The sequence below is a fragment of the Podarcis raffonei genome, chromosome 6 (genome assembly GCF_027172205.1).
Source record: "Podarcis raffonei isolate rPodRaf1 chromosome 6, rPodRaf1.pri, whole genome shotgun sequence".
Taxonomy (NCBI): Eukaryota; Metazoa; Chordata; class Lepidosauria; order Squamata; family Lacertidae; genus Podarcis; species Podarcis raffonei.
This window is the reverse complement of record NC_070607.1, coordinates 82,125,882-82,148,072: the sequence shown is the minus strand read 5'-3', so window position 1 is coordinate 82,148,072 and position 22,191 is coordinate 82,125,882. Positions and strand designations below refer to the sequence as shown.

Sequence of the window (22,191 nt, the reverse complement as noted above, 5' to 3'; positions counted from 1 at the left end):
TCAGACCTTGTGGGGGTCCAGACTATATTTTTTTTGGGGGGGGATGAATGAATTCCTATGCCCTACAAATAACCCAGAGATGCATTTTAAATAAAAGGACACATTCTACTCATGTAAAAACACGCTGATTCCCGGACTGTCTGCGGGCCAGATTTAGAAGGTGATTGGGCCGGATCTGGCCCCCAGGCCTTAGTTTGCCTACCCATAGGCTACACCCATCCCTGATCCGTGCACACTGTAACCACAAATTCATCATCACCATCATACCTGCCACTTGCATGCTTGTCCATTTATCTGCCCTAAATTGCATTGTTTGTTCTGCCACCTGATTCTGCTTCATGTTTTCAGCTGCTCTCATTTATTTGCAAGGCTAAAGCAGGGGTAATAATATATTTTTTAAAAAACAGCAACAAAAAAACAGTTCTGTGGCTGTTCATCCTGAGGAGGAGGGATAAAAGAGCCTTTTGTCCATTTCTTGCTTTGCATTGGCCAGCATGCAGGCAGAACCAGTATTGCTAGTTCTTCATCATGCTGTATTCAAATTGTTATCCCTGTTAGAAGTTTCAGTTCCAAAGACCTACTCTTAACAATATTTGTGTTTAAAATGGGGGGGGGGCCTACTGCATTTCATGCATGCTACTCTTCATAACTGAATGACCCGTATGAAAGCATAGATTCATTCTCAGTGGACCTTCCAGTGACTATGTCTACCTAAGCCAACATCCATCTAAAAATTATTAAAGATCCTTACAATAAATTCCAGCATTTATTTACTGAGGTGGGTGGACGTATTGTATCCACAGGAATAAACTGTGTCTTAATTGTTGCTATTATGCATTCCTGAAAGGTGTGGTTTGCCTTTCAACTTTAGTTTCTTCTTGGAAGGTAAAAGGCAACAGAAATCAGCTTCACAGCAGGGAAACGAGTTTTACACCCAGAGGCTGTAAAAGTGGGATTTACTTCTGAGTAAACAAGTTTAGGATTACATGCCACACCTGAGTTGTAGTCAGCCTTAAATTTAACTCAGGGCCTATTGAAACTATTGAAACCTAACTTAGGTATGTACCTAAATTTCTGCGGGTCTGCTCTGAATATACCTTAGTTGAATAACAGCCCCTATTTCCTTGAAAGCAAGTCCTATTGATTTCAGTGGGATTTATTTCCAATTAGTGTGAGTAGTTCGAAAGCACGTCAAAGTGCAAGTAGATAAATAGGTACCACTCCGGCAGGAAGGTAAACGGTGTTTCCGTGCGCTGCTCTGGTTTGCCAGAAGCGGCTTAGTCATGCTGGCCACATGACCTGGAAGCTGTACACTGGCTCCCTTGGCCAATAAAGCAAGATGAGCGCCGCAACCCGAGAGTCGTCCGCAACTGAACTTAACGGTCAGGGGGCCCTTTACCTTTAAGCGTGTGTAGGACTGTTGACCTAGGGTCAGCGTAAACGGAGGTGGCCAGATGCAAAAGAGAATGGGGCTCTTGCACCTTTTAGTTGTGAAGAAGTGGGAATGTGAGCAGATGTACCTTCGTCATGCAAGCTATACTTACTGAAATCCCTTCTTCTACACAATTCATACAGATGTAAGAGCCCTGTCCTGCCTTGCATCAGACTACCTTATCCGACACATTCCATTTGGGAGACCTATCTCTATGTGCTGCTGCTTAATAATGTGCAAGAATCACCACTGACTTATCTTAGACATCTTTTGAACACCAACAAGCCTTTGAAACAGGAACTTATTTTTACAAACTGATATTTACCAATGTTTTAATTTGTGCATTTATCCACATTATTGCAATGCTGTGTTTTTTAGGTCGTATGCCACCTTGCGGTATTTCTTTGAAAGTGTGCTCTATGACTATTTAAACAAATAACACTGTAGCGTGGCTACAACAAATGCTTGTACGATGCAGGTACACACATCAGGGGCTTCTCAATGACCGCACCTGGAGGCAACTTGATTTTCCGGCCTGTGAAAAATGTGTCCAAAACAGCTATGACAAACTCTTCCTTAATTCTAGGGAAGTCACCTGTTGCAGCAGCAAGAATGAAGGGTCTTGTAATATTTATTGTAGCACAAGGCTTTTGTAGATAGACTCTGCTTTATAATACATGTACTTGCAAACCTGCATAACAGTTACAGAAAGAGGAATAGTTATCAGTAGTGTACACAGGGGGGGGAGGGGGGGAGACATTACATGTCTGTCACAGCATCAGGTCTAACATTTCTGTGGAGAGCCCAAATCATAGAATCATAGAGTTGGAAGAGACCACAAGGGCCATCGAGTCCAACCCCCTGCCAAGCAGGAAACACCATCAGAGCACTCCTGACATATGGTTGTCAAGCCTCTGCTTAAAGACCTCCAAAGAAGGAGACTCCACCACACTCCTTGGCAGCAAATTCCACTGTCGAACAGCTCTTACTGTCAGGAAGTTCTTCCTAATGTTTAGGTGGAATCTTCTTTCCTGCAGTTTGGATCCATTGCTCTGTGTCCGCTTCTCTGGAGCAGCAGAAAACAACCTTTCTCCCTCCTCTATGTGACATCCTTTTATATATTTGAACATGGCTATCATATCACCCCTTAACCTCCTCTTCTCCAGGCTAAACAATGGGTAGCCATTTAGAACAGCAATACTACTAACCCCCCCTCCCCGCTATTGTGTGCTAATGTAACTCTCTTGGTGTGGAAAATGAATCCCCATTTCTGATTGTGCAAATTGATTAGAATAATATTTGCTGATAAGGTCTAATACAGCAATTTCACTCTGGAATCCTGCATTTGAAGTCTTCTTGTTGGTTATATGGTGGCTCTGAGGTCGGCAGCAGCGAGCAGAGCATCCTTGGAGACTGAAATGTTCCCTTGTTGCATCCTGAGTGTTGCCAGCTTCTAGGTCAACCTTCGCCCATGCCCTTCTCCTGTTTGCACACAGTACAAACAGGGCAGACTCCTGGCAAGGGAATAACACAGTGCAAACCTGACAATTGAATGTTAAATGAATGGGAGGTTCACAAGAGCCATTTCCAATTTTTAGTGCTAACTAAAATACGGTACATCTATTATAGAATGAGTGCAGCAACATGGTTTGCCTTCAGGCATTATGACGATGGAAATGAAGATTATTGTAAATATTATATGTGATAAGCCAATTAACCCCAGAAAAAAATAAGCAATTCCAATATCCATGTAAATAATGAGGCCTGAATTCTGTTGGCAACTGAATGCCAATGCAGACATTAATTCTTCAGCTAGCATTATTGCATTTATCTCTTGTTTAAAAAAGAAAAAAGAAAACCAGTTGGGCAGGAAGTACCTACTGGTGTGTAATTGTGCATTCATAAATCTTTCTTCATGCATTATACGATTATGACATTTGTGGTTAGCTGGAACTGCTGGATATTGCAGAGTGGAGGCCTTTTGGAAGAAGACCTTCCGATTTTCCAATTTTGTGGTTTGGTGGAGCAATGTCAGTGGTCTGCTTCTCTCTCCCCCCTCTCCAACACTCTCACTCTCTTGCACATGCACACTTTAGCCTCCCCCTCCCATCTTAGCTGCATTGGGATCTTGGGATCACCCGGATGATTCTGTTTGGTTTTTTAAAAAAAGATATTTATTAAATTTTTTTAAAAAGACAGAAATTTCAGAACAACAAAGGTACAAAGAAAAAAACAGAGAGAGAAAAATATACAAAAATACGAAGAATACAAAAATACATAAAACACAACCAACACAAAAAATAATTAAAAACAAATCAATTTTTCAATTTTTAAAAAATTCTCCTTAGCTTGTTTCTCTGACCTCCTCACGCATCCCTTTTTTGTATTCCCCTTCACATAATTAATTCAGCAAATCCTTGCCCTCTTTCCTTAAACTTAACTCAATATCTCAACATATTTCAACTTTATATTTTCATCCGTTATCAAACCCTTTTTACATGTTCTTATTGATCTTATTACTAAGTCCACTTAAATCCAATCCAACATCATTTTAGCATTCATTAATTTTACAATATTTCTGCAAATAGTCTTTAAATTTCTTCCGATCTTCCTCAACCGACTCTTCTCCCTGGTCTCGGATTCTGCCAGTCATTTCCTCCAACTCCATATAGTCCATCACTTTCATCTGCCATTCTTCCAGAGTGGGTAAATCTTGTGTCTTCCAATACCTTGCGATGAGTATTCTTGCTGCTGTTGTAGCATACATAAAGAAAGTTCTATCCTTCTTTGGCACCAATTGGCCGACTATGCCCAGAAGAAAGGCCTCTGGTTTCTTCAAGAAGGTATATTTAAATACCTTTTTCATTTCATTATATATCATCTCCCAGAAAGCCTTTATCCTTGGGCACGTCCACCAAAGGTGAAAGAATGTACCTTCATTTTCTTTACATTTCCAACATTTATTATTGGGCAAATGGTAGATTTTTGCTAGCTTGACTGGTGTCATGTACCACCTGTATATCATTTTCATAATATTCTCTCTTAAGGCATTACATGCCTTAAATTTCATACCAGTGGTCCACAACTGTTCCCAGTCAGCAAACATAATGTTATGTCCAACATCCTGTGCCCATTTAATCATAGCAGATTTAACCGTTTCATCTTGAGGATTCCATTTCAACAGCAAGTTATACATTCTTGAAAGTATCTTTGTTTTAGGATCTAACAATTCTGTTTCCAATTTCGATTTTTCCACCTGGAAGCCAATTTTTTTATCCAAATTATAGGCTTCCCTTATTTGATAATAGTGAAGCCAGTCTCGCACTTTATCTTTTAATTTCTCGAAACTCTGCAATTTCAATTTGTCTCCTTCCTGTTCCAAAATTTCCCAATATTTCGGCCATTTGGCCTCCATATTGAGCTTCTTCTGAGCCTTTGCTTCCATTGGTGACAACCACCTTGGGGTTTTATTCTCAAGTAAGTCTTTGTATCTTACCCAGACATTAAACAATGCTTTCCTGACAATATGATTTTTAAATACTTTATGAGCTTTAACCTTGTCATACCACAAATATGCATGCCACCCAAAAACATTATTAAAACCTTCCAAATCCAAAATGTCTGTGTTCTCAAGAAGCAGCCATTCTTTCAACTAGCAGAATGCTGCTGATTCATAATAAAGTTTAAGGTCTGGCAGGGCAAATCCACCTCTTTCCTTTGCATCAGTTAGTATTTTAAATTTTATTCTGGGCTTCTTGTCCTGCCAGACAAATCTAGAAATATCTCTCTGCCACTTCTTGAAACAGTCCATTTTGTCCAAAATTTGCAATGATTGGAACAAAAACAACATTCTTGGCAATACATTCATCTTTATAGCAGCAATTCGGCCTAACAAGGAAAGCTTCAAATTTGACCATATTTCTAGATCTTTTTTCACTTCTGACCAGCATTTCTCATAATTGTCTTTAAATAAATTTAAGTTCTTAGCAGTCATATTAACCCCCAGGTATTTCACTTTCTTAACCAATGTTAACCCTGTCTCCTTCTGAAACCTTTCTTTCTCTATCGATGTTAAGTTTTTCTCAAGGACTTTAGTTTTTCACTTGTTCAACTTAAATCCTGCCACATGACCAAATTCTTGAATCAATTCTAGTACTCTTTTAACACTAGATTCTGGCTCCTGTAATGTCAATACCAAATCATCTGCAAAAGCTTTCAATTTATATTGTTTGGCTCCGACCTGTATACCACCCGGATGATTCTGTGCTCACCCAATGATTTTGATGCAGTGGTCCCAAAATTGCATGGAAATGTAGTTCTTTTCCCAATTGATGACTGATCAGCTGGGCAACAAGAAAAAGTGGGCAGGGCTCCCAGGAGCTTGGTGGATACACTGAAAGCTGGCAAGGTGTGGGTAGTGTAGATGTGTCCTGCAGCAATGTTCTTTCCCCACACAGTAACTTACATTAAGGACTCAGCTATACAGCTGCAAATGAAACATTTTCAGTGTGTTGTAAAGTGCAATATACAAATGTGTCACTAGATGGCAACAGTGAGCTATGCCAAATTCAATGTATTTTTCACAACTTTTTTTTTAAAAAAAGCATTTTCACAGCATTTTTTCTATGCGTGTAGATTCCACCTGTGTCTTTTAATGTGATTAGAGAGGCTGGCTTGCACATCCTAATCATCACTGTTCATTGGGACAAACCCTTCCTTGTTCTCAACATCTCAACCTATCAGTCATAGAGGAATGGCCATTTTAAGCTCAGTGGAAATGATTTGCAATGTACCAGTCAGCACTTGTGGAACTCCCTTCCCTATTGGTCCTCAGGTGCCAGTTGTTGTGCCAGGAAAACTCTGATGGAGAAGGAAAACTCTGACCCGAAGCCTCCTCTGCCTTGTGGGTATACCCACTCATGAGAAAGGCTTCGGGAGTTAACCCTCAGGAAAAATCTGTACCTGCTGCCTTGCGGGACCTTTTTGGGAGAAGAAAAGGCTATGGAGTAAACCCTACACATATCTGAAGTGGAGACCCTAAGATGGTTGGATGGCGCCTTGTACGCCTCCACCCGACAACTCCTGCAGCCAAGCTGGTGCTAAACATATTGCTCTGTTTTTCTTTGGGCCACATCAGTAAGGCTGAGAGCGCCGTTGCTGGGCAGCACAGAATCTCCATACACACTGCCCATGCTTGTGCCCCATAGAGGTCAGCTAATGCAACAAAAACAACATTGGAGGCAGAAGTTACGAGTTACCAGTCTCCACAGGCACTGTGATTCTCCAGCGGTTGGACTTCACCCTTGGAGGCACACTCTCTCAAGACAGACAGATGCCAACAACAACAATGTTGTGTTCGGTTCTTGAATGCAAAAAAGCGATCCCTAGATCAGAATCTGGCAACCCTGCTCATCCTTGTAAGTCAGGGGTAGGCAACATGGTGCCCTCCATATGTTTTCTCCTACAGTTCCCATCAGCCTCAGCCAGTATGGTTGATGGTCAGGGATGATGGGAGTTTCGCTCCAAAGTATCTGGAGGGCACCATCACATTGAGTAGGAGGTTGGATGAAATGACTTTGGAGAACCATTCTAGCTCTATAGTTTCATGATTTTATGATCCAATGAAAACCACAGCTTCTCTTGACATCCCTTGGAAAGATTCTCATTGAGAAGCAAAAGCTGAGAGTCAGTACCAAATCTAAATATTAGGATTTTACCTATTGGCTTTCATTAAATATTCCCCACTGAAATATTTAGCCTTAAAAATATTGAACTGGCATGGAAATCATCTTGTGTTTGTTCTCAGTAGGGTGCCTGAAAAATACCCGCTCATGAAAGTTAATCTTTCCGCTGCCTGTTGAGTATTCTGATTTAAGCAAAGCTAACATTTCCTAACTTATTCCTTCTAACTGGATTTTTCCAGATGTTGCTTTCCTTTTTGGAAGGTGGAATTCTAAAAGCATTTCCTTAGCAGATAAGATTTCTTTTATTCTTATTTGCAGGCACTGAGGTGGAAAGCAAGAAATGTGATACTCTTTTCTTTTTTGAAAAATAAGATGAAACTACCTTCCCTATTGTTTGCCATTCCCCAAAGTGTTTCCTGTTCTACCTGTTGAAAGCGCTGAGCTCTTTCTTAAACAGAGCTTAGTTTGCTTCTAATCAGCAAGTTATTTGCTTACCTAAATCAGTGCAACAGACAAGCCTCATTATTCTTGGTAGACTGGTAGATATTTAACCTGTGCGTGTGAGCCATTGCATGTGTTATTTTTTTCAGCTTTTTCCACCCGTGGCCAATGTGTCTCTGACATTAACCAATATTTCAAAATGTCAATAGAGAACAATGCACGGACCTTATTAATCTGATATTGTGGTCAAATAGACCCAGCTAAGACATAGGCTTTGTTTTTAGAATAAGTTAATTTAAGAAAGTTCAAGGAAGGAAAGTTTGCCACATTTTCCTATGCCCTACAAGACACCTGCAATCCCCAAAGGCATAGAGGCTGTTGGGATTTGGGATCCAAATCCAGTTTTGGGAGATTGACCCTCCAATGTTAATTCCAAAGAGTTCTTGCAAACCCATGATTCTCATGCACTTATTTTCCAGCTCGGCTCCTCCTTGAGGCATGAATTTAAAAATGCAGTATCTTAATCTGTTGCAACAACACAGTGTAATCAATATGCAGTTAAATGCTTAAATGAAAGTTTTCATCATGGATATATTAAAATCTGCCTTCTCCTGAATAGGAAATTCAGGAGTGATCAGGTAGTGGGCACCAACATTCCTGATACATTAAAGCAAAAAGAAAGAAAAAGAAACAAAAAAGAAAAGAAACAAAAAATGCTTGCAGACTGATAAAAACAAAATTCTGAGCATGCTTAGCTTTGTATTTTAAATAACACCATGAAAACTACAAGGAATAAAATTGTTGGTGCATGCACACCACAAATGTAAATCCACTTCTACTGTTTTGGCTTGGTCACTGTTGTTGTTGTTGTAGTTGTAGTTGTAGTAGTAGTAGTAGTATATGCTGCCCATCCGCCCCAGCCACTCTGGACAGCTTAAATAAATAAATAACCATCAAACATTTAAAACTTCCCTATAGAGGACTGCTCTCAGACTTCACTGTAGTTTGGTTTGTTTCTGTTCTTAAGAGATTCCCTTCCCAGCACCTTCACAGGGCTGCAGTCCCCAAGGGGTAGGCCTGTGGTGTTTGCTTCTACTGCCCTGATAAAATGAGTACCTGCACGTGTCTGGCTTGTTGATTATAAAATGTAGTTAAATATAGGAACAAAGAAAGGGCAAGTGTCAGTTGCTGCAGAGTCTGGAATGCTCAAGGTGACTAGCTGCTGACTCCAGCGCTGTTTGTGCCCATCAGCTGCTACTCTCTGGCTTATAGTTTCAGGGAACCCTGGGTTGTGGGGCCCTGCACCCCTGTATGTGAAAGCACTCTATATCTCAGGTACCTACATGTTAGGGGAGACTTTGACCACACAGTCCCGTCATACCACTCAAGGTGTACCCAAGTTTCACCAACTTAAAATACCGGTAAGTTCTGTTTGTTTCAGTGGTATTTTCCCCCCCGAGAGTGTTTACAGTTGCAGCCCTACTACTACTACTAATAATAACAATTTTTTATTTATACCCCACCCTCCCCGGCCAGAGCAAGGCTCAGGGCGGCTAACACCAGCAAAATTACAATAAAAACATAATGGGGGGGGGACCCAATTTAAAATATGGGTTAGCAACTGGGCAGGACTCCTGTGTATGTGCTGGTATGCTCAAGGGATTATGGCTGCCCTGTATCAAGCCTTCCCCATTTTGTAGTCCTTCCTTCATGGAGTAAAATAAAAGTGGAACAGTGCAGATCCGATGTATGGTTGATTTTCTATGAATTTATAACAGAAGCGTAGCGTATGTAGTGTGTGTGTGTGTGTGTGTGTGTGTGTGTGTGTGTGTGTGTGTGTGTGAAGTTTGTACAAACTGAATGATTTTTTTGGGGGGGGGTTTCCTGCGACAGGGTTAAAATACAATTTAAAATGCAGCCTCATTTTAATAGTAGCCCATAGATCAATATAGGCATAACCAGGATTTTTGTTGAGGGGGAGCAGGACTTTGTTAGAGGGGGCAGAACCGACGTGATTGGTCAGTTAGTTAAGTATTTCTATTGCTTTACTTGATCTATGGGAGGGGGACAGCTGCCCCCTGCCCCCCCCGGCTATGCCCATAGCCCTACATCTTTTTACTTGTCCTTTCCCTGCATCCTGATTCTTCATGTTGGCCTAAACCCAGTGAAATAAACGTGTTTTGTTAGAACATCACCTAGATTTGCATAGGATCAGGTCGCAAAGGACGTTGTTGGCAATTAAGCAGAAATATTCTCTGCAGGAGCTGAACTGGGGGGGCCCATTCTGCCCCAGACGCTCGCCAAGCTGCAGAGGCACAAGACCGGAGCAGATGGGAAACAAATCAAGCTTTGGAGAAACAAGCCATAGCATGTTTGCTCAGCTGTAAGACGACTCATGGTTTGTTGAACAAACTATGCTTAAAATAAGCCATAACTTTTGTGTTATGTGTGAATGCAGTCAGAGATTGGCCCAAGATCACCCATGGCTGAATCCCTACATTCTAACCATTGCATCACATTGATGTGTATTATTAACCTTTGCAGCCTAACCGTTTGCACCCATTTACTCAGAATTAGTCCTTACTGAGTTCTTTGGGGATTGCTCTAAGAGCTAGGGCTTAAGAGCTGAAGTTTGTTGTTGTTTAGTCGTGTCCGACTCTTCGTGACCCCATGGACCAGAGCACACCAGGCACTCCTGTCTTCCACTGCCTCCCGCAGTTTGGTCAAACTCATGCTGGTAGCTTCGAGAACACTGTCCAACCATCTCGTCCTCTGTCATCCCCTTCTCCTTGTGCCCTCCATCTTTCCCAACATCAGGGTCTGTTCCAGGGAGTCTTCTCTTCTCATGAGGTGGCCAAAGTATTGGAGCCTCAGCCTCAGGATCTGTCCTTCCAGTGAGCACTCAGGGCTGATTTCCTTAAGAATGGATATCCATTCTTAAGGAAAGAGCTGAAGTTAGGGGTGCTCAATAGGCTACCTTTTCCTAACAACCTGATCCTATACAGCCTTAGACAAGTTTAATCCTAGAAAAATCAATAGGCTCAGGGTGCAGACTTACACACCTAGGTGAACAAAGGAAATCTTATTTCTGAGAAGACATGCATAGGATTGCATGGTAAAACTGCATTCTTCTACCCACTATTCCCATTGACATGGGACATATGGAGGACTACACAATTTATTTCTTTTTTTAATGTCCAGTAGCACCTTGGAGACCAACTAAGTTTGTTCTGGGTATAAGCTTTCGTGTGCATGCACACTTCTTCAGATACCCAGATGCACACGGAAGCTTATACCTAGAACGAACTTAGTTGGTCTCCAAGGTGCTACTGGACAATTTTTAAATTTATTTTGACTGCGTCAGACCAACACGGCTACCTACCTGAATCTGGAGGACTACACAGTTAGTCTGTGTAGGACTGCATTCTTACAGTCTCATCCTATCTTTGTTATCTTAGAAGTTAGTTCTACTTACCGTATTTTAATTTCCTCCAAAGTGTGATAGGATTGAAGCATTCTGTGTTCAGGATTGCACACTTGTATTTAAAAACAAAACCCTACAACTGGTTTCTACACACATGCATTCACAGTAAGTTTCTTGTAGTTAAATGAAACTTCCTTCTTGGGCTATCAGCATTGTAGCCTGACCCTATGCATGTTTACTCCCAAGTCAGCATATGTAGGATTACAGCAATGCAGCCAGCCCTACATATATTTACTCAGGCAAAAGTTATATGTGGGATTTACTTCCATTTTCCAGCTCTAGTTTTATTTGTTTTTACTTTCATCATGATTGATGTGACGAGAGTGACAGGGAACACTGACTTTACGATCAAGGGGAGGTGCCTCAGCCTACCACTTTCTGGATCTTACAGCTTTGGCAAGTTAAACAAAATGCAATTAAGCCTCAGACATTAACTGTTTGAGAGTTTCGCTTCATTGCTCTGTATCCTAAGCCTTTGCAAAACCAGCCCATTACGGAAGAGATTTGTTTCAATCATTAAACTGCATGTGCTGTAAGGGTGCTGCAGTGTACGCTATGGTTTTTTATTTATTAATTATTATTGTTATCTACGTATTATTAGTTATTGAATTTATATACTGCCCTATACCTGGAGGCCTCAGGGCGGTTCACAGAACAAAATAAAAAATATAAAACCACAAAATATATAATCAAAATACAAACAACAACCCAATACCCCCCCCCAAAAAACCCACATTTTAAAAGGGCAGTGTTGACTGAAGGCAGTTGCTTGGTGACAACGTGCAACTGCATACTCTGAGATTGTATACAGATCCATACTTAACAATCGTATTCAGATCAAATAAGCAGTGACTGTGAACCCAAGTTACAGCATAGAAAGTTACTCTGGCAGTTCAGTTAAAACTTTATCATTTAATTTCCAGGTCACTTTTTGAAAGTTTTCAGAGCAGCTTCCATAAGGCCCAGATGGATCAGCCAGACCAGTAGCTTGCTGTGTTCATTTGATAAAACAAAATGTACACTGTCTACTCAGAAGTAAGCCCCAAGGAATTCCACGGGGCTTATTCCCACTTTTGCAGTGTGCAAATGGCTGGGAGAGGATAAAGTTCTAGACAGAACGGGGTGCTACTCTTTGGGCTGAGGTGAAAAGTATTAGAACAGATTGTTGATGAGAGTTTCCCTTAGGTCTCTTATGAAGTAAGAGGTTCTTTGCTGGGCTCATCCAAGTGGTGACGGGAGGAGTTCAATATATCTGTTGATAAAGAAAGTTTTTATTGCCTTCCCAAGCTTCACCTGTGTTGCAATAATACCCTGCAGGCTATGTGAGCAAAACATTGTAAAAAGAAGGGTGGAGCCCTGAGCGTTAAGCACATGTATTTTGCTTGTGTCCTTAAGACTGGGGAAGGTGGTTTGGATCTGCAGCCTTATACTTTTGGCCACAGCAAGATTAATAGAAACTGAGCACAGGGCTAGCATCCAGAACCCAGTATCTGACAACCATTCAATAAGGGAAGGCTTGTAGCTGAGATGTAGAGCATCTTCCTTGCATGCAGAAAGTCCCAGATTTGATCCTAGGCAGGGGGGAGGGAAGGGAGGCAGCTCCCCCCTCCAATCAAGTAAATAAATAAACACACTTAACTAAAAGTAGAAAACAATCGGTATATTTGAAATCGAAATGCTCACTGAGGTCACATGGATGCATTCTAGCGACACAACTGGCATCCCGACTGTCGTTGAGACATTTTGTTCTGAATCTGCTAGACAGAGCCAGACAGAGGATGAGGGCAGGTGGGTGTCCTGCCCCTCCACAACATAAATCCTGGCTATGCCCATGCTTGGCATCTCCAGGCAGGGCTTAGAGAGACCCTGGTCTGAAATATCTGGAGCCTCTGCCAGGTAGAGCTTGTTGAACTAGCATTCTGATATGATGAAAGGTAGCTTTCTTTGTTCATATAGCCTAAAGTTGAGTGGACTAGGGTCCATTTCATCAAAAGCATGAAGTACTGCAGCAGCAGCAAGGGGCTGGGAATGTTAGCAGTGAGGTCAGAGGGAAATGAAACCCAAGAGAGAATATTGGTTCTTGGTACAAGTATAACCTGCCCTCCTTTATTTAGCTAACTAACAACCCCGTGGGGACGTGGGTGGCGCTGTGGGTTAAACCACAGAGCCTAGGACTTGCCGATCAGAAGGTTGGCGGTTCAAATCCCCGCGACGGGGTGACCTCCCGTTCCTCAGTCCCTGCTCCTGGCAACCTAGCAGTTCGAAAGCACGTCAAACTGCAAGTAGATAAATAGCTGAGTAGGGATTCAACCCAAACCAGCGGTTCTCAACCTGTGGGTTCCCAGATGTTGTTGGACTACAACTCCCATCATGACTGAGCTCTGGCCTTGCTATCTAGAGGTGATGGGAGTTGTAGTTCAACAACATCTGGGGACCCACAGCTTGAGAAAGTCTGACCCAAACACTCTAATGTGGGGAATGTTTGGGGCTCCCATCATGGGAGTTGCTGAACTACAACTGCCATCGTCCAGTTGCTGAACAACAACTCCTATCACCCCTGGCCATTGGCCATGATTGCTAGGGCTGATGGGAATTGTAGTTTAGCAGCAACTTGTGGGTCAAAGGTTCCCATTGTTGCTCTGCTTTCTACTCTGGAGGACGTAGGAGCTTTCCGAAAGGATGGAGAAATAAGCCTGTGCTTATTTAACACTGGGTTAAATGGGTAGCATTCTTATTCAGAACTGAGGCAACAGCTGCTGCAAGCAGACAGGAACTAGAGTCGCCAAGCTGATCAGGTAAAAAAAGCACCTCACCATCACTTATGCCTTTTTCATCAATTTCAGCTCCAGAAATCAACCTGGGATTTTTCACAATGTGCAGATTAAGATCAGCTGCTGATGTCTGTGATTAAACAGACCCTGCTGCAGAGGCCAGGGGAAATACTGGCAACCCTAATAGGGACAGTAGAATCCCAAGCATGTTTTTTTAGAAAAGTGTCTCCCCAGTTGTGGTGGGGGCTTACTCCCTAAATAGTGTGTTTAGGACTGAAATCTTAAGGCAATGGGGCTAAACAAATACCTCTCAACACAGACACACAGGAACAAACATTTAATCAGCCTTTGCTCAAAGAGTGGTTGGATGTGGCCATTGGCAGTTTCTGGCACCTAATTAACAACCAGGAAGGTAGTCTCTGATTGGATGCAGGGTATTTAAGAGGAGAAGCAAGCAGCTAAGTACATTTTAAAAACCCCCAAAACTAAGCAGCTGCTTTCCTTGCTTATCAGTAGTTTAGGCCTCTTCTGGGATTACTGGGCAGCGAAGGCTTTGAAGGAATGGAGAGAATTTGCCTAAGAGCTAAATTCAGGTGAATTCCTGGATGAATGCTGGAGTGTGCTTGTTCCTTCGGGATCACAAGGGGAGGCTAGGGTGTGGCTTACATGCTCTGCGTCAAGTTCATTTTTCACAGTTGTGTGACTGTATTTCCAGACCCTCCAAGTGTCCCTATTTTCCAGGGATGTCCCTGATTTTTAGAAGCTATCCCGCTTTCTGATTTGATCCCGGAATGTCCCACTTTTCCTTAGGATGTCCCTATTTTCATTGGAGAAATGTTGGAGGGTATGGAGTTATCCAATCCCTGAGCCATCTGAAGGCAATCCTGTATAGGGAAGTGGTTTTTTTAAAAAAATGTTTAATGTTTTCTTATTTTTTATGTATGTTGGAAGCTGCCCAGTGTGCCTGGGGCAAACCAGTAAGATGTGTGGGGTATAAATAGTAAAATTATCATTATGGAATGGGACGTCCCTATTTTCACCGGAGAAATGTTGGAGGGTATGTATTTCAGTTATGGTAATAGCAGACCCCTGACATTTGATTGTCTATACCCTGTCTGTAATTGTCTATATTCTGTTAATTGGGGGCAAAGTATATTCTGTGATCATACTGTGCAGGTGTAACAATCTTGGCTGTGTGTAGTTTTAGGTTTTGTTTGTTGTTTAAGCAAGTTCCTTGTCCTCAAGGAAGGTCATGGGATGGAGCCTCTCATAATTTTTATAATAATAATTTTATTATTTGTATCCCATCCATCTGACTGGGTTGCCCCAGCCACATGGCTCTCAGAGGGTACAAACTTTAATGGCTGGAGCACTGAGGCCCTATCCAGTTCATGTCTCCTTTTCCTCATTACAGAGAACTGTTATGGGGCCACACTTCCTTTATGAGGCTGACCTGTCTGTGCCATCATCCTAACATGGCGTGGAAAGAAGAATCCCTGCTTTGTCGCAATGCAGGATTTGCATGTGGATTTAGGATGTGGGGTCCAAGGGTCCGGTTCTATTGTTCTTTAATGCTAGTGTTCCTGTTCATGGACCTTTGCATGTATGGCACTACATACAAGGATATGTTCATGATACGTTTCAAAGCAGTACTCGAAATTCACCAGGTGCATTTTGCACCTGCCTCTTGGCCACTTATGACCAAGTGAAGATGCCCGGCGCCAGGATGGTGCCTGATGTCTCCACCATCTGGAGATGCATGCCTGGGGATCCTTGGATCTTGTCTCTTTTCACACACTAACAACACATCTTGTAGAATTCTATCTGTGATATTTTATCTGCACAATCAAGAGAGAATTTCAGGAACCCCAAAGTTGCATTGAAAAATATGACTTTTGAGCCATCTGACCCCAAAATGGCAACTAGACATTCCGTTTTGGTGACAGTAACCCTAATTTAGGAGCCATTTGGTGCCTAGCTTATGTATCTAACACTGTTTGAAACATATGGTTGGTGCTGGGTTGTGAAGGCAGGAATTAGACTAAATAATGGAGTGCTCAGCTCAAAAAGAAGCATTTGTCTTAAGGCTATGAGACAACTTCCAGAGTTGCCTGGGAAGAGGAACTGATTGCTGAACCGCTCTGTAAACCGTAGCTCTGTGAGTGGAATAGCAATCGCCGAACAATTCTCCACACACTTTAACAGACTACAGCTCCCAGAGTTCTTTGGGGAAAGCCATGAGTATTTAAAGTGATATCATAGTGCTTTAGATATATGGTGTGAATGAGGCCTTCGTTGGTATGACTCAGCCTGCCCTTTCCTATTAAGTTGCAACAACATCCTTCGTACTGACCACTCCTGGAAAAGGTCATTGTCTTCTTGGCATCCTGTGGGCTTCCTGGTTGGCCATTGTTGAAAATGGAATCCTAGACTGTATGGGCCCAATGACTGATCCAACAGGGCTCTTATGATAGCTGTCTTCAATGCAATACGTTTTAAATACTCCCCCCACCTCCTACAGGTGTTGCGAGTGCCTAAGATGTTGTGGAAGAAGAGACCCAAGGCCTCGAACGGTTTGGCTTGGCCATCCAGAAAAGAGGGACCAGCGATACCCACGCAATGTGATCAACAACCAGAAGTACAACTTTTTCACTTTCCTACCAGGGGTATGTATTCCATGTTAAACCATGTGCTTTCCTCTTCTATTGATATTTGAGTGTAGAGTGCCGGTGGTTTATTTGGAGTGGGCAATTAAGGCAGCTGTTACCTGGATTGGCTCAATTTACCCTTCTGCATTTAAGTGAAGCTTAATTTTGCTTCTCCCTGTCTGCGCCCCAATAAGCCATCCTGTTGCCTACAATAGTGAAGAAGTCGCTGAGGAATTTCCCAGTCCAACACAACTGAATGGAGTGAAGAGAAGGGGCTGAAATTGGGACTTTTCCCATTTCAGTCCTCTTTCCATGTGATATATGTATCAATGGACACACTGTCCTTTCCCTATAGATGCAGCATTTAAACTGTGCTATAATGGGGAAAATAGATGGGGGAGCCACAGTTGACTCCATATCTTTAATGTCCTGGAATGTGTTGGAGTTTGCATTTTTTTCTTAAAGCTTTCCTGGTTAGCTGAGTTCCTAAAATGTTGCTAGATGCCTTGGAACAGCCTTCAACTTGGTATCCTCTAAATATTTTGGACTACAACTCCCATCAGCTCCATCCAGTTGATGGGAGTTGTAGTCCAGAACTTTGGGAGGGCACCGGGTTGCAAAAAGCTGTCTTAAACATTTCCATGGTGAGCCGTCTTAACCTTAGATGTGCTGCTACAAATGCCTTTCTTGTTCCTCACTCTGTTTCTTAGGTGCTGTTCAACCAATTCAAGTACTTCTTCAACCTCTACTTCTTGTTTCTGGCCTGTTCTCAATTTGTTCCTGAAATGAGGCTCGGTGCTCTTTACACGTATTGGGTTCCTTTGGTAGGTAGTATCGAGTTTATTTATTCAAGAAAAGTTTCAGTGTTTGAATACAAGATGTCCTTTGTTACCTTATCTCAGGCATCCAAGTGGTGCCGTAACTTAAAATGGTTTTTGTTAGCTTGTTTTATGAAGCCTGTCCTTTATGTGTTTGGGAATTGTAGCTGCCGAAAGTGATTTAATAAAGGTTTGCCATTCAAAATTGGGACCTTCAGAGGTCTAAGGAAATGCACGAGGGATATTTGATCCAAAAAGGTAATTTATCCCATAAATCAGCCATTCTAGGAGTACAGCTATGGGAGATTCCCTTGCGTTAACCCTGGGAAGAGTAAGACATCATGTGAACGTTCCACCAGTTATTCCCGCAACAATTAACTAATATATGAGATAGACTCATGACATGCAAAGCAAGATATGCCAAGCCTTTATTTGTTATAATTGTGATGATCATGGAGCACAGCTGATGAAAGCCCCAACTTAACAATTCCAGAAAATTAGAATATTAAATGAAATCAGCAAAACAAGGACTGCAAATAAAGCAATATTGGACCTCTGAGAAGTAGAAGCATGCATATGTATTCAGTGCTTGGTTTGGGCCCCTTTTGCATCAAATACTGCCTCAATGCGGCATCGCATGGATGCTGTCAGCCTGTGGCACTGCTGAGGTGTTATGGAAGATCAGGATGCTTCAATGCTCTTCTGCATTGCTCGGTCTCATGTCTCTCATCTGTCTCTTGGCAATGCCCCATAGATTCTCTATGGGGTTCAGGTCAGGCGAGCTTGCTGGCCAATCAAGCACAGTAATCCCATGGGCATTGAACCAGGTTTTGGTACTTTTGGCAGTGTGGGCAAGTGCCAAGGTCCTGCTGGAAAGTCAGCATCCCCATAAAGCTCGTCTGCGGAAGAAAGCATGATGTGCTCCAAAATCTCCTGGTAGACGGCTGCGTTGACCCTGGACTCAGTGAAGCACAGTGGACCAACACCAGCTGATGACATGGCTCCCCAAATCAACACAGGCTGTGGAAACTTCACACTGGACTTCAAGCATCTGGCATTGTGTGCCTCCCATTCTTCCTCCAGACTCTGGGTCCTTGGTTTCCAAATGAGATGCAAAAGCTGCTCTCATCAGAAAAGATATTTGGGGAGCCATGTCACCTTTTAAGTTGAATTACTGAAATAAATGAACTTTTCCACGATATTCTAATTTTCCGACTTTCACCTGTATATTATTTGGCTAGTGTTTCAGACATTTTGTATGTTGGGTTCAGAATTAAGCTTGTACACCATATTAAACCAAATGATCTAGAGCTAGGGGTGATCAGTATGGTAGCCAAGTTTGTGGATGATGCCAAATCATTCAAGGCAAGTGGGAAAATAAAGTGGGATTTCAAGGAGCTCCAAAAGAAGTCCAAACTGGATGAATGGGCAGTGAAATGGCAAATGCAATTCAATGTAGGCATGTGTAAAGCCAGTGAAAAAATATATTTAAAAATCCTAACTTCGTATATATGCCCATAGCGGTCTGAGCTGGTGGTCACTAACCATGGACAAAACTGTGGGGTCAAAGTTGATAACTCAGTAAAGATGTCAACCCAGGGCATTTTCCCAGGAAGATTCCGTGCACAATTCAAAGTGTTGGTGCTGACCTTTAAAGCCCTAAATGGCCTCGGCCCAGTATACCTGAAGGAGCGTCTCAACCCTCATCGTTCTGCCCGGACACTGAGGTCCAGCGCCGAGGGCCTTCTGGCAGTTCCCTCACTGTGAGAAGCCAAGTTACAGGGAACCAGGCAGAGGGCCTTCTCGGTAGTGGCACCCGCTCTTTGGAACACCCTCCCACCAGATGTCAAAGAGAAGAACAACTACCAGACTTTTGGAAGACATCTGAAGGCAGCCCTGTTTAGGGAAGCTTTTAATGTTTAACAGACCACTGTATTTTAATACTTTGTTGGAAGCCACCCAGAGTGACTGGGCAAACCGAGCCAGATGGGCGGGGTATAAATATTAAATTATTATATATGAAACAAACCACCAAGTCTGGATTTAAATGTCATGACAAACCAGGCTCTGTCCATGGGAACTTGTTCACATTAAACCATTGTTTGCTTTTGTTTTTAATATTAATATAATGTTCAGACTGGGTTGCTGGGCAGCAAATCTGTGTAGTTTTCCCAGAAGGTTTTATTTTAATTTTAAGCCAAGGAGGGTAGCTTTAAATTTGATTGGAACAGTGTGGTGTCTTCGTCTGAATTGCACCTCCCTGAAACCTGTTAGAGCAATTAATTAATTGGTTTTCCAAATTGTCTTGTTTTGCACCATCCTTTTATTTTAACTCCTTTGTACGTTGTTGGGTTTGCTAGTTATAGGGAAGGGCAGGAAACAAATTCAAGGTAGCTACTGGAACCCCCCCATCCACTAGCTTTCTGAGATTTCGGCAGACTTTGCCTGCACCCTTTTAATCATACCTTCACAGCTGCGAGGACAAGAAACCTGAACCCATTTAAACAAAAGCCGAGATTCTTGTGATCCCGAATTCTGCGGCCTCATTTTATATATGCCATTGTGTCAACAATCGGGTGCTTGCCTGTAGCTGCACTGTTTCATTTGTTATGGCTTGGGAAAGAGAAGCGGAGAGTTAGAGGCTGGCTTTTGCAAGGCTGGCTTGCAAACCTATAAGGCCATTGTGATTTGCCCCACATCACACGAACCATTGAAATTCAGCATGTGAGCTGCCAGGGCTATATATAAAAGGCCTTTTGTTCATTGCAGGCTGCTAATGCAACCATTTTGGTATAGAATAGCAACTTGGGATGGCTTAGTGAGGCAGAACATGAAGGGGGTTTTTTTCGGGGGGGAGTGATTATTTGAAATCCTTGATTGCCATATGCATCTAGATTATTTATAAAAAATATATATACTGCTGTATCATAAAAATACATCACAGCGGCTTATCACTTTGTGTGTGTGTTGCCTGTAGCAATAATGAGCTATGTTTTTGGACTCTTTATCAGAATGCTAGTTTAAAAACAATAGTTTGAAATTCTGCCAAACATTCAGAAGCCATGGTATATAAAGTCTATAAGTGCCAGAAGAGATTTCCATCTTTTGGGGGGGGGGTGAGGGGGGGCACATGCATGCCATGACAACTTGGTGCCCTCAAAGGAGAAATAATGAAACCCCTTAGGGCTGGCTTCATGCAGTGACTTCCAAATTTGTGCAGCTGCCATCTATCCCCTCAGAAGGATTTGCATCTCTTTGCAAAGCGTCCCCAAGCCTTGAGGGCATGTAGCAATGCACTTCTGAATTAATGTTCATGAGAAGTTTTGCAAGGGATGCCCTGAAATTAGCCAGACAGATTAGTTTCCTTTGAGGAGGCGTTGTAGCAGGTAGGTAGGGCTTAATTGCCTTTAAGGAACAAATTATAATTTCATGATACAGGTAAGGAAAAGAAATATTAAGAAACTTGTGTGTCTACATTGAGAATGTTCTTTTGGATATTGTTGTGCATTCGGTTTTTTAAAAAACAAAACAAGGAATGCCTCTAGACCAGGGGTCAGCAACGTTTTTCAGCCGTGGGCCAGTCCACCGTCCCTCAGACCATGTGGTAGGCCGGACTATATGTTGAAAAAAAATATATGAATGAATTCCTATGCCCCACAAATAACCCAGAGATGCATTTTAAATAAAAGGACACATTCTACTCATGTAAAAACACACTGATTCCCGAACATCCGCGGGCTGGATTGAGCAGGCAATTGGGCCATATCCGGGCCCCTGGCCTTAGGTTGCCTACCCCTGCTCCAGACTGTCAATATTTTGCAGGAAGGATTCGAATGCTTATGCCAGACCCTGCAAGTGTCCCTATTTTCCAGGGATGTCCCTGATTTAGATAAAGTTTCTGATTTGATCCTGGAATGTCCCACTTTTCCTTAGGATGTCTCTATTTTCACTGGAGAAATGTTGGAGGGGATGGAATTATCTGACTCTCGAGTCCTCTGAAGGCAATCCTGAATAGGGAAGGGTGTTGTTTTTTTACATGTTTTATGTTTTATTATGTTTTGATATATGTTGGAAGCTGCCCAGAGTGGCTGCAGCAACCCAGTAAGGGGTGTAGGGTATAAATAGTAAAATTATCATTATGGAATGGGATGTCCCTATTTTCATCAGAGAAATGTTGGAGGGTATGTTACTCTGGAAATGTAGGTTTTTTGCAATGTCAGTGGATTAAAGCACTCTGTCACCCTCATACAACCAATGCGATTCTTAAAAAGAAACAGACTAAAAGAAAAAGGTTACCGAATAAGCATAGTACAAAAAAGATAATACGTTTAATAATTATATTTTTGTGTTGTTATTATAATATTTATTTATCCTGCCTTTTCCCTAGACTGGGACTCAAGGCAACTTACAGAAATTAAAACAATAAGGTTAAAATGCAGAAAGCTTTAAAACATATAAAGTAACTAAAAAACAATTAAACTGTAATAGAATTAAAACAATATAAAATTACATAAAAAATAGAATACAAAAACAAATCTATTAAAATGCAGATAGTAAAAACAGCACAGCACTATAGAAAGTCCTTTCCTTAAAATTAGTCTGTTGCCAAAAAACATGCTGGAATAAAATAGTCTTCACCGGCCAATGAAGGACATCAAGGCATTTAACATACATTGAGTGCTAAGAATCTCAGGACGGATTATATAAATATATAACCAAGTGGTCCTTAGTCCTGGTAGCTATCATTCGACGCTTTCATGACAAATGATTACCAAAACATTCAGTTTATAAATGTGCAGTCAGCTTACGGATACATAAAATCTACACCCTTTTTACACATAAGAACATGGCAGAGAACTGACCTGAAAAGTTTGTTATGAACGAATGGCTAATGGAAAGATGTATAAACACTC

The 22,191-nt window shown here is 41.9% G+C and overlaps 1 protein-coding gene across 3 annotated transcripts in view; it reads left to right on the top strand.

Moving 5' to 3' along the window:
* The window catches only part of ATP9A (ATPase phospholipid transporting 9A (putative)), a 93,369-nt gene that overhangs the window by 13,030 nt on the left and 58,148 nt on the right, over positions 1 to 22,191 (top strand). For all 3 annotated transcript variants that reach the window (XM_053394276.1, XM_053394275.1, XM_053394274.1), the window contains exons 2-3: positions 16,334 to 16,478; positions 17,171 to 17,284. In XM_053394276.1, coding sequence (XP_053250251.1) covers positions 16,334 to 16,478; positions 17,171 to 17,284 — 259 coding nt within the window. The remainder of the gene's footprint in view (positions 1 to 16,333; positions 16,479 to 17,170; positions 17,285 to 22,191) is intronic.